The 16,265-nt window shown below is 41.6% G+C and overlaps 1 protein-coding gene across 1 annotated transcript in view; it reads right to left on the bottom strand.

Moving 5' to 3' along the window:
- Window positions 1–16,265, bottom strand: part of RSF1 (remodeling and spacing factor 1) — a 713,574-nt gene that overhangs the window by 546,561 nt on the left and 150,748 nt on the right. Inside the window, exons 5-6 of the mRNA XM_078658500.1 lie at window positions 12,433–12,590; window positions 1,484–4,149 (exon numbers count right to left, since the gene is read on the bottom strand). Coding sequence (XP_078514626.1) covers window positions 1,484–4,149; window positions 12,433–12,590 — 2,824 coding nt within the window. The remainder of the gene's footprint in view (window positions 1–1,483; window positions 4,150–12,432; window positions 12,591–16,265) is intronic.

The raw sequence follows: 16,265 nt of genomic DNA, 5'->3' as shown, positions 1-16,265 counted from the left end.
TCCGCATTCGACGTCTACCGTTGGAGGTGAAATCTGCATTCGAACCTCTTGTTCGCCTGCTTCTTCGCCTTCGAAGATGTCCACCGGTGCCGGGGCCGACTGCCGGGCCGCCATGCGCGCCACGCGCCGAAGCCGAAGAGTCTTCGTTGAACGAAACTTCGAACAAGCCATGCAGCTTGCTTCATTGTGGTCCGGCGACAGGCACTTGTTGCACACCGGGTGGACGTCGACGTGTGGGTACTTGGATCCACACACGGGACACTTCTTGAACGGGCTCCGTTCCATGTCTCGTCGTCGATGGTCTTGCTGCGTCGACTGGGCCTCGATCACTCAAGAGTCACGCGACTCACTGGAAATCCGACTCGCTGAGTCGGAACCGAACCGGGGCACCGAACGCAAACAATACCGATGTATAGAAAAAGGACTTAGGGCCTCGAAAAGTTTTTAAGTTGATTCCGACTGGAGATAACGAAAGGACATCCGAAAACAATGGCGGAAAAAAACAATCTGAGGATGGAGTCGATGCCCATGCGCACTGTAGTCCAGGGGAGGAGCCACCTATCTCGTGATACTTCGAAGACTCTTCCAGGACAACAATGTGCAATCATCCGGACCCAACACTAGGCGGCGATCTATGCTATAGATATGCTATAGATATGAATTCAGCAGCCCACATGCCTCGAACATAATTTTATTTTTCACTAACATGATGTTTTAGTTAAGGTGTGGAAATACAAAAAGCAATGTTTAAAAACAAAAAAACAACTGAAATTCACCAGTTAAGAGTTTACTGAGCAAACTATAACTTGTGTCCCCATCATGAACTGCTTTTGACCTCATATCCTGCATCACTCATGACATGTTCAATGGCATCATTGATGACATCACTTATGATAATGATGTATAGCATGGGGGAAAAAAACGTGTTGCAATAAATATCTAGTTTCATCTGATCGCCATTTATTTTAGAGAAACAAATCAGAAAAACGATCTCAGTTTTCATTTATCTTGCTTGTGACAGGCTTTTGTCCTCAGTTGCTAGCTCTGGTAGGAGGCTTTATGACTCCATAACTCAACTGTAGTAACTTATTACAGGTGAACAGCTATGGTATTTTCTCATTAAAGGTGAAGAGACATGACAAACTGAAATAAGGAAAATATATATATATATATATATATATATATATATATATATATATATATATACACACACACACATGATATCTATAGGTATATAAAAAGATGCCTACGTTGTTTGCCAAGTATTTTGTTTTATGCTTTTGACATTGTTCACAAATGTACTGTGGGTGAGCAAGACAAAACATATTTCTTAAAGTGTAAGGAAGTTATGTACATGGCGTTTTAAAACATATGGAATTTTTCAACTGGCAACAATTCACATACAGCAATAAGAAATATACACTCCAAAGTAGGTACCGTACATATAAGGTGGACTGATGAAGGTCGATGTACTCAGACTTACCTTCTTCAGTTTTGACAGAAATTCATTTTCTGGTTTTGCGTCACCTGTGTCATCAGGCAACTGTGTAGGTGGTTTCTCTTCTTCGTCTGCTTTTTTCTTCTCACAATTCTGATCCCTAACAGCAACCACTTTCACACTGGGTCTTGATATCCTTGGAGATCTCCTCAAAGAACGACCAATACTTCCTTCCTCTTCTTCAGGATTTATAAGATCTGCATCTTTTGGAAGAGATGTTGCCATCTTAGGGCAAAGTTTACCCTTTAATTTGTCACACTTTGTAAGAGATGTAATGTCACTGGATTTAAGACCCTCAGAATTTTGACGGGATTTTACCTTTTTAACTTCTGTCTTTGTTTTATGACCTTCACTTTCAAGGAGAGACTCAACATTCTTGGATTCTTTTGTTGTTTTAAATTCCTCGGACATTTGCAGAGATTTAACATCTTTAGACTCTTTATCTGGAGGTGCATCTGGCTTTTTCTTCCTGTTTGCAATTCTAATTGTCAATTTAAGGCCATCTTTCTGCCTTTCAGAGGTCATCTCTTTACTTTCTGTTCCACTGTTTTCCTCTTCAGAGGGCAGCCTATGTTTTGCTCTGCTTTTGAAAAGTGGTGTTTTTTTCTCAGTCTTTGGAAGTATTTCTTTATTAGAGACCTGCACACTTTCAAGGGGCTCTGATTTTTCCTTTGTAGCCTCTATCTGTTGTTTTTCTGTCCTAGTTTTCTCTTCTAGTTTGCCATCAAGAGAGATTTTGGTTTCTGAACTTTCATGGTCCACCTCTATGCTTTCTTCAGTCAACAAACCTTTTGCAGACAGAGCAGTAGGGGGTGATGGGCAAGCAGATGCTGTTTTCAACAGATTCGGCTTTCTCTTTGATCTACTTCTTAAACCCCTTTTTCTAGTAACAATTAATTGAGCTTGTTCATCACAAGATGCGGATTTCTCCGGTGGCTCACTAAAAGAGGACGGTTTGTCTGGTAGAGCACTACAAGACAAGGGTTTCTCAGGTGGCTCACGACAAGACACTGTTTTTTCTAGTGAATCGTCACAAGGAATGGGTTTCTCTGGTGGCTCATCACAACACAAAGGTTTTTCTTGATGCTCACTAAAAGACAAAGCTTTCTCTGGTTGCTTACTATAAGACACGGGTTCTTCTGGTGGCTCACTGCGAAAAAGGGTTTTTTCTGGCGATTCATTACAATTAACAAGTTTCTCTAGAGATTCAGCACAAGACAAGGGTTTCTCTTGAGGTTCTTTACAAGACAAAGGTTTCTCCTGTGGCACACTAGAAGATAAAGTGTTTTGAGGTGGTTTGCTGCAAAATAAGATTTTTTTGGGTGGCTCACTAGAAGCCAAAGGTTTCTTCTGGAGTTCACTAGAAGGCAAGGATGTCCCAGGTGGAGAACAAGATGACAAGGTTTTTTGAGGTGCCTTACTACATGGCAAAGTTGTTGCAGTCTGCTTGCTAGAGAGTGAGGTCTCTAATTTTTCAGGCTGTCCAAAATCTCCTTTAATTTGAGGAAGCAAATCTGTTTGGGGCTTTTCAGTAGTCACTTCAGGATTATTTTCTGCACTAGATTCACCTTTAGTTGAGAAATCTCCCACTGTCTTTTCAGGTTGACCTATGAAGCCTTTTTGCTTTCTCATTAAAAGAGAATCAATATTCATAGATACTTTGTGATTATATTTCTCAGACCCCTGGTCAGTAACCTCTTTAGCCACCAATGCCACATTGTTTTCAGTCTTTGCAGTGGCCACACTTTTGATAACAGAGTGTGTATTCTCTCCTACTATGCCATTTTCCTCTTTAGATGATATATGTTCTTTTGTGCTGCATAGGTTCACTATAACCGTTTTAGTTTTACCCAGAGGAATGAGTTTTCCATTGCTCACCTCCCCATTCACAAGTGGCTTTCCATCAGTTCCAGTCATTGCACATATAGGAGTTCGCTTTACAACCTCATCATCGACTTTCCCTCCCTCCCTTAACATTTCCTTTGTGGGCGTCACAGATTTACACATGGATCCTCTACTTCGGCTATCAAAGTCATCAGTTAGCTTTATTTCCCTCTTTTTCAGAGGTATTTTCGCCTGTTGATCATTCTTAAGTTTTTCAGTTTCTTCAGTATATTTCTCTGTAACCTCCGGGGAACATCTGACTATTACAGATATTTCTGATCTCTCAACTTCACTAACCTTATCTGAACGATTCTTTGAATCTGAGTCTTTTTGATCCTTACTTTCAACTTTCACAGGTTTTACATTTTCCTTAAAGGAATCATTTTCTTCTTTGGTAAACTTGATAATCTTGCTTTCAATTAAGCTCTCCTTGCCCAAGAGTTCACTAGTAGTTTCAGAAGATTCAACTTCCTCAGATTTCTCTATCTTTACAATGCTGTCCTTATTGTCTAGTATGGTGGATTTACTCTGTGTCTCTTTTGATTGCTCTATCACTTTGTCTTCAATAATTTTCTTCTCTTCCTTCTCTTTTACAATATGTTCATCTATCTCCTTCACAATTTGAACAGCCACCACCTCTTTCGCACTATCAACCTTCTCCCGCTTGACAAATTCCCCGTCCTCCTTTTGATCTATGGCTTGGTCTGGATCTTTCTCCTCCTTTAAGCCTTCCTGTGCCTTTTCCTCCTTTATGGATAATTCTTCATCTGTGAACACAAAATATAATACAATTTACAAAAGAATCACAGAATCCTGCAATGTAAGCTCCCACAAGCCCAGCTGTGATTGAAATGAGTAGGTGCTTCAATAATGTTTGCAGACACAATTACAGTCTGAGGTAGCCAACAGGGCAACCCATGACTGATGATGACTTGCAATTTCTTATTCACTGGATCACAAAAAATCGGGACAGAGAGCTACAATTGTAGCAGGCTTGCTGAAGAGGGTGGCTACAATAAGTGGTGTTGGTCTTCCAAGGGAATTCAACATAAAATTGTAAATGTGTCACCTCTTTTTTCAAGTGAAGTACTTGTTCATGTGAAAAATGTCAAACCAATATGGACATTTTTTGAAGATATTAAGATTTGTAAAAGGACTTAAATAAAAAATATTGTAGCAATAAAAAAATTCCATGCCAATAGAAATTCAGATCGGATTAAGAAGAAAACACTACATTAATATCAGTTATTAGGATGTCTAAAGTTTGAAAATTATTTTAGGAATTACATAATAGAGGGAACATCAAATTGTTTAACATTTTAAAACAGATGTGCAGAGCTGTTTGTTAAACAAATGCAAAAGAAACAATTGATGGACAGAATGCTGGACAATGCAAACATTCACCCCCAGTCACAAGGATATGGGTTTAAGCCATCATTCTTTTGCTCACCAAACCACCCCAGTTTGGATCCAGCCATATGCCAAACAGTCTTGACCATGTTCTTTGTGGGAACAGTCCAGCCCGAACTGCCAAGCCAGGTCCTCCCTCGATAGGAAACAAGCATCCTGGGATCGGTTTCAGAGCATCACCCTTCATCAGCCATGCTAGCTTGAATCCAGTGGTGTAGTGAGCCCGTACTCTCCATGCCGCTGGAGTCAAGCTACCCTGGCTGAAAGCCCAAAACCGGTCCTTGGAAGCTTGTTCCAGTCCAGGGAGGACCTGGCCTGGCAGTTTGGGCTGGACTGTTCCCATTGGGCGCAGGGTCAAGACTGATTTATATATTGGCTGGGTCCAAACTGGAATGGCATGGTGAGCAAAAAAAAAGATGGATTTAGGCCCAGATCTCTGTACTGGGGTGAATGTATGACATCGTTCTGCATTCTGTACATCAATTGTTCTTTTTGCATTTGTCACCCCGAGTGGGATGGGTATGCCCAGACGTGGGTCCAGTGCTCTCCATGCCACTGGTGTCAAGCTATCCTGGCTCATGAGGGCTGAAAGCCTGAAACCAGTCCTAGGATGAAGGTTTCCAGTCCAGGGAGGACTTGGCCTGGCAGTTTGGGCTGGACTGTTCCCACTGGGCGTAGGGTCAAGACTGATTTGCATCTGGCTGGGTCCAAACTGGAATGGCATGGTGAGCAATAAAACGATGGATTTAGGCCCAGATCTCTGTACTGGGGTGAATGTAAGACATTGTTCTGCATTTTGTCCATCAATTGTTCTTTTGCGTTTGTTAAACAAAGGCATTTGTATTCCTATCCCTTTCCCCAATTTCCATGTTTTTCTTCTGTTGACATGTGGTTATATGTATGCGCATTATCTTAATTGGGAATGGTTGTAATTATACAGTGCTCTAATACCATGCAGTAAAAAAGCACTTTAGAAACACACTGTAAATAAATATGTTCAGCTATAGGTTCCTTTAATGGATAATTAAAATTTCCAATCAACTGAATAATGCCACAATGGCTAGGTGTGTTTAGGACACGCATTACACATTTGAAATCTGCTTGTAAAATTACCCCTAGAAATTCAATTTGCCCCTCCACATTTTTCTTAACGTTTTTAAAGGGATTATGACCTATAACAATATTAGCATTAGTAGCATGTTTAAATATATACCTTTCGCAGGCATCTCCATTTTGATGGTCATAATTCTGTAGCAACACAAAATGATGATGGACTGAATGCTGAACATTCACCCCAGTACAGAGATCTGGGCCTACATCCATCGCCATGCTCACTATGCCATTCTAGTTTTGACCCAGCCATATGAAGATCAGTCTTGACCCTGCTCCCCATGGGAACAGTTCAGCCCAATCTGTCAGGTCCCCCCAGGACCAGAAACAAGCATACTGGCACCGGTTTCAGGGTATCACCCCTTATCAGTCAAACTACCTTCAATCCAAAGGCATAGTGAGCACGGGACCCACGTCTGGGCATATCCTTCCCACTTAGGGCGACTGTCTCCAACTTCACCCATCACTTTCCAATCTTAAGGTACTTTTGCAGGCTGGTTTCAAGATAGCCTGGCTGATGAGGATTATGAATCCGAAACCGGTCCCAGGATGCTTGTTTCCGGTCCATGGAAGACATGGCTTGGCAGTTCGGGCTGTACTGTTCCCATGAGGCACAGGGTCAGACTGATTTGCATATAGCCATGTCTTAAATGGGGTGGCTGAGTGGGCTAAAGAATGGTGGTGGATTAAACCCAGATCAGTTGACTGGGGGTGAGTGTTTGATTTGCTCAAACGCTCCGTCCATCATCCCCTTTTGTTTCGCTTTGTTCGCCCTAAGTGTGGCAGGGTATGCTCAGACGTGAGTCCCTTGCTCACTTGGCCACTGGATTCAAGATAGCCTGGCTGATGAGGATTATGAATCCGAAACCGGTCCCAGGATGCTTGTTTCCGGTCCATGGAAGACATGGCTTGGCAGTTCGGGCTGTACTGTTCCCATGAGGCACAGGGTCAGACTGATTTGCATATAGCCATGTCTGAAATGGGGTGGCTGAGTGGGCTAAAGAATGGTGGTGGATTAAACCCAGATCAGTTGACTGGGGGTGAGTGTTTGATTTGCTCAAACGCTCCGTCCATCATCCCCTTTTGTTTCGCTTTGTTCGCCCTAAGTGTGGCAGGGTATGCTCAGACGTGAGTCCCTTGCGCACTCGGCCACTGGATTCAACATAGCCTGGCTGATGAGGATTATGAATCCGAAACCGGTCCCAGGATGCTTGTTTCCGGTCCATGGAAGACATGGCTTGGCAGTTCGGGCTGTACTGTTCCCATGAGGCACAGGGTCAGACTGATTTGCATATAGCCATGTCTGAAATGGGGTGGCTGAGTGGGCTAAAGAATGGTGGTGGATTAAACCCAGATCAGTTGACTGGGGGTGAGTGTTTGATTTGCTCAAACGCTCCGTCCATCATCCCCTTTTGTTTCGCTTTGCTCACCACTAGCATATCATTGGCAAAATAAGAGGTATCAGGTTTCATCTCGGTTCTAAATATTGGAATTGAATCAATTGCCGCCAGACACATTTAATTAAGGTATTTTAGGTCCAATCTAATCTTTCAGGCTTCCACTACTAATTCCATTTTGGGTTTGGCTTGACTATATTGGTATAGAGCCAGCAGATGTACTAATAAACCAAAATGTGCATATTTTAGGCCAATATTCATTTAGTTATTTATCCATTCATGTGTTTAGTTTGTAAATTGTAAGGTATACTTATCAATTTCACAAACACCTGGTTAATTACCTTAGAAAGGTTGCCACTGGGAGCTTCTTGATTTGTGCAAATGCCATGTCAGGTAGGCAAATTCTCAGACTGTGTGCATATGCTATGAACAAAATAATCCCTCCTCTCACACATGCATTAACTCAGTACATTGCAGCTACAACATTTCAGGATTTTTTCAGTGAAAGGTGTAGAGAGAGAGAAGGAAGGGTATGAATCTAAATTGTGATAATATAGGGAGAGTGGTCTCTGTGTGGGAACACAGCCACAGCTTAGATCGATACAATCAAAACAATCTCCCATATAGTAGTAAAATAGGTTTTTGTGTGGAATACAATGTTTACTCTTGTTAGCATGGAATAAGCGGCAAGATATTCTTTATTTTTTTCAAGTGTGTAGTATATAGATAGTAACACCAAAACAACATTATAGTCAAGAAACAAATACAAAAATGATCCCACATCACTTTAGCTAAAAAGAAAACAATAATTGAAACAAGCAACTAGGAAGTAAATCTGATGTAAGGATCAGTAGTTATTAAAAAGTAAATTTATGATGGCTATACTGGGCTCCATGCACATTTTTCCATCTGCATTTGGTCTTTATTCCAATTAACTCTGAACTACCGACCCGGAATACAGAATTTCAAGGAAACAACCAATCCGACCACTCCACTTTATTGTTCATAAAGTGGGGTACCAAGGTCTGTTAGTTACTCACATATTCAAGCCAACATCATCCCAACACTGTATGAAACATTTGGCAATTTTTCACCCCAACATCACAATGCTACAGGCCTATAAAACTGTGCTGGGCTCAAAGACTTAGTCTAAAATTGGATTTAAGAAAAAACCTGTTGCAAATGGGTTAAAGAACTATAATCGGTTAAAGAGCTAGAATAGGGAAGAGTATTCTCATTCTCCTGTGAAAAACAAGATGAGTTTGAGTTGCACTGCCCTATGATCAAATAACACTTGCCGAAAGGAACGTGGCTAAGAGCTATTACATTTGCATTTAGAGGATGTATGAGGTGGGCAATAAAGCCTGGCTGTGTAAGATGGAAGATAAGTTCCAGTGGCTTGAGATGATTAAGATCCCTAATGTTGCAGACAGCTGTAATGGGGTAAGGTGCCTGGTCCTAGCGTTATCCAAGCAGAAGTCTTTGAATGCATGTCCAGCATGCTGGAGAATAAACTCTTGCAAAGGTTTCAAGGTTCCAGAACATGGGGAATGATGTTTGAAAGAATGTAGCACACTATCATTGCCTTGATACTTAAACAGGGGAAATCATCAAGTAAAGAGGCTGAAGGTAGTCATCTCATTTCTAGTCTACCCAGAGCAGTCCGATTTCATGTTACCTAGCTCGCTTCTACAAGATTAACTCTACAGAGACTTCCAAATTGCAAGGATAGAGCTCAGTGTATAGAAGACTCATTTGCAGTTTAGTCACTGGATGCTGAGAAGATGATGTACTCAACAGAGTGATACTTTCTGTTGAAGGTTCTTCTATGATAAACTGGCTTTGGTCTGGAATTCCTGACATAGGTGTCATTGCTATATGATGTTCACACTACTATTATTAATGAAAAAAACGTATCTTCCTGAACTTTGATCTAGTTGGAGCTAGGTACAATGTTGGTCTGCAGCTCTTTTCACCCTGGCTTCTGAACCACTGAAGTGCTGGGTCGAACAGACCCTTTAGTGCAGTATTTCAATAGAAGGTTGATAGAGAGGATTGAGAGCCGCTCTATGCAGATGTCTTTCTGTTCAGTCCAGACACAGTGCTGTAAATACAGTGCAGACACATGGCCTACATCCACAGATATAGTATTCAGTCTGGATTTAGAATCAACTGATCAAAGTCTACCTAGTTTCCTGTTGAGAATGGTGTCACATCCTCTCTGTCACGTTACTAGCTGCAAATCCGTGCAGAGGGATTCAAGTACCTAGGCACTGAAATATTCAAAATATAGGCAGTATTTAGAGAGTATAACTGGAATGTATTCCTTGAAATTCTAAGAATGAATGTCCAGCAGTGAATGACTCTGCCCTTATTGCTCCCAAGATGCCAGCTCTTTTAAAGGTGTCACTTTCCAAATTCTCTGGAAAATTCCACATTGGATTCCTATGGGGCGATTAAAGATGTACTGCAATCTCTTTTGTGGCACAGCACAGCATATAGCACTTTTGCTACCTATTCTGCATAGATTGCTGTGTGAGGATGGCATCTCACTGACCAATGTTTGTTCTCACTTGGCGGTCATTAATGACTGGGCAATGGTCTACTCGGAGAACTGTTAATCTGAATCAACAGGTTATTAATAGGACAAAAGAGATTATTGACTGGGCAAGACCTATAGAAGGAAAGGGCCTTCTGAGAGCCAAATCTATGTGCATCAAATCCTGGAAGACAGCCACAAAAATATTTGGCCCGGATGGGATGGGTTCAAGAAATGGGACAAAATAGCTACTTCAAAGCTAATCAGTATAAAAGGAAATGTGAAATCACTTGATAAACTGAAAGCTGAGTTTTGTGTTTATGAAGAGTGATATGTCAGATAGGTAAAGGCAAATAATGCACTTGGTACCGTTTTAATTAACTAGTTTAAGCTTCTCAATTGTACAAAGATCGAGGGAAGAATATTCCCTGAAGGATTGAGCATTGGTACTGCTGTGAAGAAATATAATATACTCATACATGGCGCACTGAACATGGGAAGACTTGATCACAATCATTGCATAAGATGTCCTACACGCAATTATTTCTTAGCAGATTTTGATAATGTCATATTTATATGTCCTGCTTTGAGACATAATATGAGAAAACACCATAGGCTTTTTTTGATGTATTTTGTTGTATATACACAAATAAGAATGCACTATGGATTTCACATAATCTAGAATGAATCCTTCAATAAACTAAATACATGATACAGCCATTTTATTTGATGCAGTATGAACCTCAATAGATTTTAAGTGAAGTGTTCTAGTGAGATACGCAAACAAATAAACATACTAAATCGGGCTATAGAAAGCAATGCAGGAAATTCTCAGAGCATGCTCTAACACTGGAATGCATAACTAATAGTGAGGACTCCCTAGGAATAAATAGCGGAAAAAACATCTTGGGTGGCATGAAGCCGGCTCCTTCATATTCAGTGCTTTCATGGTACAAACCATGAATTTTTCAAACTTGATGCAGGGCTTTTCTACAACAGAAGCTCCCATTGCAAGGATTAGCGAGCAGTGTGTGAGGCCTTTTCTAGGAGTAAGTGGGGCAGTCTGGTCGCAAAGGGCTGCTTACTGTGTGAGCACTGTCATTAATTACTAGAATGTCAGGTCCACCCATATACTATTAAACTCGACTATTTTGTTAATTTGTTTTATATTAATGCAATGGATTACGATTTGAGAGTGGCATGTAGCTCAATTGTTTGAAATATGAAGTAGGTGGATAAAAGGACGGGAATTCCTAGAAGAGGTAATTTCTATTCAGGAGCTAAATATTCAAAATATTTTGCTTATTTTTAGAGTAAGCAGAAGAAGCATAAACTACAATAATCAATGACTGAAACATCTAACAGCCTCATATATTTTGAAGTTTCAGATGTAGCAGCAGCTAACTTCCCTTAAGAGCAAGTCTGTGGAAAGCCAGACACATTTTCAGCATGAGAGATGGCCTACAAATTTAAGGGGGTGACCATTCTGTGGTTAAGTTGGTATCTTTTCTGTTTAAAAAGTTTTGTCACACAGAGGTCATACATTTATTCTCGCTGTGAAATGTCCCGCTGATTTACAGTAACAATTTTATGGTACTGCTGTGCTCATGTCCACCACAGTAAATTAAAATGGTACCCAGAGGGACACTTCCCCAGCTTGTTTTTTACATGAATCGTATTGGGACGCAATCATTATTCTCCCATTGCATATGGCTGGTCAGGAATGGATCCCTATGGAGCACAAGGTGTCAGCAGCAAGAAGATAAAAAAAGATATGGAAACAACCACCAAAATCCTGATCAATGAAGGTTACAAAGAGGTAGCCGATGCCTGCAGAACACTCATCTCTAGAACTGTATGCAACTCTGCATTAAGATCACCAAAAATCAGAAGACGGCACATGATTATAACAGTGCAAAATGAAGAGCTAGACAGTTCTCCCATTGTGCACAAAAAATCTTTTTTTGAGGAGAGTAACTCAAGATAAAGGGCTTTGGATTCCTACTGGATTGTCACTATTTTTCCAGCTGTTTCTTGTTATTTTCCATCCAGTGACAGAATTGAACTAGTACTCTAGATTGTGGTTACGGCTTCCCAAGTAAATGTAAATGTAAATGTGGGATACTTGTAAAGCGCACTGTTACTCTACCCGAGTGTCCTGGTGCTGTAGACCGCTGGGGAACCCGTCCTGGTTTTCCCTGTGAGATGGTCCCTTTCTGGGTATCTCCAGGGTGAAACCAGGCATCCCCGGCGTCTGTGGGGGGCCGTTGTAGAGATGAGGCAAGCTTAATGCCCAGAGTTACCGAGTGTGTTCCCTGGTTAGAGTAGGCGCTGAGGCGAGAATTATCGTTGACCCTGGTCCAAGACCCTGCCGCGTCGGGAATTGAACCCTGGTCCCGGGCCGTTCTCTGCTTACAGGTCTGCTGCCTCTAACCAGTGAGCCACACCTCTCCACTCAAGTATTCAAAAGAGTTCCAGAGCAATGACATCTCTAGCGCTGTTGCAACTTCACACAACTAATTTTTATTTCCTGTTGCTTTTTCAATTGATAAGCTGAACTCTTATCTAAATTAGCATGAGAGAGAAAGACACACCTTTTGAAGGTACATTTTCTTCCTGAGGTTTGAGGTCTTCCTCATTTGGAACAGGACTGTCATTGGAGGAACCATCCTGCTGTTCTGGCTTTTTCAGCAACGATGGGTCTATCTGTGCTTTCAAGAGTTCAAGTGTTTCAGCCAATTCATTCCTTGTTCTGAAAAAGGAGTTACAAAGAATATAGCTGAAAAGAAACCATGTTAACACCACGAGGAACAAAATATAATAAGGATTTTCACATACATGATGTATGGACACAAAAGATGTGATAATATACATAGCCAGACAAATTCACTTTGCCCATTCCTATGCCTGCTCTAGATGCAAGAGCCAACATAGGCACAGAGCCAACAGTCACAGAGCCTTAGCAATTATGTTGCCATTTTATATCTCGCCCCACTTTTGCTTTAGAGCATGCTCCATGCATGACCCTTCTTGTAACAGATACTTTCAGGCTTCCCTCCCTCCATTCGTAATCATATCATGACATATGGCACTACAAGAATGCTTCTGCATAGTAATGGTTTCAAATTGTGCTTGTGTCTAGGAAGGATTATGTTACTTACCCTGTAAGCATCTGTTTGTGGCATGTAGTGCTGTAGATTCACATGCTCTACATACTCCTACCATCTAGTGTTAGGTCCAAAGCTGTGCAAGTTATTTTCCTTTGAAGAAGTCTTTAGAGTCCCAAGACCGAGTGACTCCTCCTCTCGGTGATACTGCAACAGGCATCCACTCATTTGTTAGATTGTTTTCCTGCAGTCGGGTGAGAAACAAGTGTATGGAGTGTGTAAGAACAAGGATATCCAAGCCAAATGTTAATTTATCAATCACATAAATATGTAATGTAATTACAACGGCCATAGGTATCAGGGGAGGAGGGAGGGTGCATGTGAATCTGCAGCACTACATGCCACGAACAGATTCTTACAGGTAAGTAACCTAATCCGTTCAACGGCATGTGTGGCTGTGGATACACATGCTCTGCATAGACTGTATAGCAGTCCCTCCTTAGGAGCGGTGATTAGCCTGTGGGAGTTGCTGTAGTTTGAAAAAGGGTACGTAGCACTGCCTGACCTACATTGGCTTGTTGGTGTGCTAAGATATCCACGCAGTAGTGTTTAGTTAATGTGTGTGGGGTAAACCAACCTTGAAGCTGCCTTACAGATGTCAGCTATGGGAATATTTCCTATAAAGGCCATTGTAGTTCCCTTTTTACAAGTGGAATGTGCTCTGGGAGTAACCAGGTAAAGGTCTTTTAGCCTTAATGAAGCAAGTTTGAATACATTTGACTATCCATCTGGCTATACCGGATTTGGATATAGGGTTTCCTGTGTGAGGTGGAGAAAATGCTACAAAGAGTTGCTTTGTTTTCCTGAAAGTTGTAGTTCTATTAATGTAGATAGATGAGTGTTTCTTTAACATCTAGGGTATGAAGAGCTCTTTCGACTACGGAATCAAGGTTAGGAAAAAAAAACTGGGAGCTCAATGGATTGATTGAGGTGAAACTGAGAGACTACTTTAGGTAGAAATGTAGGATTAGTACGAAGATCCAGCTTGTCTTATGTATTTGAAAGAATGGTTCCTCTAACGTCAAAGCCTGGAGCTCACCAACACTGGCTCCTCCTGGGCATGCCCCTCACCGAAAATGCTTGGAGTGTCATCTCCGCATCCGAGAGACACTCATAGCTGGCAAGGTTTCAGATTGCTCATTTGAGAAAATTTCATAATTTCAGTGTAATTATGAGTGAAATTTCAATCACTACAAGTGACACTATCTCTGTCACCACTGACTAGAGTCACCCAACCGTAAGCGGTGCAGCCCAAAATGAGTTAATAAGTGTGACTTCAACAATGTCGCATAGCTAAGGGCTCCTGAAAAGTACTGTGGACACCACAGAGGGACTAGACTGTGTGAACGTCAGCAACACACAGGGAACTGGCAGACAGCTGAACAGGACTGCATTAAAATCGCTATTATTATAAACCATTACCAACCAAATTTAGCAGAGAGTGAGAGAGATTATACACACTTAGCTTGACCAATGATACTCAAAAATAATAAAATACGGACAGCTGGAAAGATATCGAGAAAGGTGTCTGTATCAGACAGTCTTCATGTCTGTACACTTTTTGGCCTTGGAACAGGGAGGATGGGTGTTGAGGTAATAATCTGGTCCGGAGTGGTAAAGCACTCTATGCATTAGGAGAGAGGTCTTAAGAAACTGAGAACAAGCTGAGTCACAGAAATCTGCACAGTTTGAAGTTTCCTCAACAAATATTGCGGAAGGCCACTATATAGTACATTGGCATAGTTCAGCCTGTACATGACCAATGCCAAGATCACTGTGATCCAAACTGGGACTAACAAAGTACAGGAATTTCTTGAGCATACGCATTAAACCACAGAATTAATCTGATTAAGAAAGGACAATTTATTATCAAATTTCTCACCCAGGTTATTGACTGTTTCCACGTGCCTATTGGGTGGTGGTGCCCCCTCTGGTCAGTGCACTTCCAACTTAAGGTCTAAATTGTGCCCTACACAGAGCAGCTCCGTCTTCTCTGTATTGCATTTCAGTTGGAAGAAACTCATCTAACGGAAAATGGCTGAGAGGCATGGTTTTATGTCACCTTGTTCAACTGGCACCCTTTTATCAAATGTGAAAATAATCTGGGTGTCATTGGCATAGGAAATTATTTTGGCCCCAAAAGATTCCACCAATTCAGCAAGGGGAGTCATATAAATATTAAATAGCGTGGGGCGTAACGCTGACCGCTGTGGCACCATGACCAAGACATTTAGGCTGCCCGAGAAGAAAGACCTCTTGTTTCCTAGCCTTTAGGAAGGATTTCAACCACTTCCTAGCCTTGTCCCTGATGGCAATCTCCTGAAGTCGACTGAGCAGTCTGGCAAGCGGGACCATATCGAATGCTGCAGACAGGTCTAGCAGTACCAGTACTGCCTGACCACCCGCATTGATTGTGCCTTTGATCAGTACAGAGACCTCTAAGAGGGAAGTCTCAGGGCTAAATCTTGGCCCGAAGCAAAACTGACTAGGGTGTAATAATTTATTGACCTCAATGCTTAGAGAATTGGCCACTCACAAACTTTTCTAGCTAATTGGATGGCGTAGGCAAAAGCGAAATAGCCCTGTATTTGCCTGGGATGTCAGGGTCTGCATTAGGCTTTTTTTTAAAGTAGTAAGATTTTCTCCTGCTTCTAGAGACATAGAATTGTAGCTGTATTCAGGGACTTATTTCAAAGGGCGTTCATAGTAGGATTAATAACGTCCAGAGCCAGGAGGAAAGGAGGGCAAGGATCAGCCGGTGAGCCCGACTTAAAATTAAGTATAGCCCTTCCAGAGTCTTCAAGGGGAATCTCAATAAACTCAGTCATGAGACAGGTAACCACATTAAGGGGTTGCATAGATCTAAGAGCCTCAATATTGAGTGGTACAGCTGTTATTAGACTATTCTGGATCTCCTGAATATTTTGTTGTGAAAAAAAGAAGCCAAATCTGCGCACCATTTGGCCAAGGGGGATTTGTTACTTGCCGCTTTTATCCCAACTTCATAGAATTCTCTTTTGAATGGTTTATCAGTCACATTGCTTTTGAGAGCCCTTCTATACAGTGCCTTGGCAATCGTATGTGTATAGTAACGTGTGCAAAGTAAAGTAAGGGCTGCCACATAGGTAAAATGGCAATAGGCCTGCACGGGACATGTGACACCCTCCCCTTGGTCAGGATGGTAGCACCAAGATGATGACAGAATCCAGATAGCAAGCAGAACCAAAGCGATTGAACGACAATTTAGTCAACATGTAATG

Source organism: Lissotriton helveticus, chromosome 8, assembly GCF_964261635.1.
Source record: "Lissotriton helveticus chromosome 8, aLisHel1.1, whole genome shotgun sequence".
NCBI lineage: Eukaryota > Metazoa > Chordata > Amphibia > Caudata > Salamandridae > Lissotriton > Lissotriton helveticus.
Note: the sequence above shows the minus strand (reverse complement) of the source record. Positions and strands in the feature narration are given on the sequence as shown.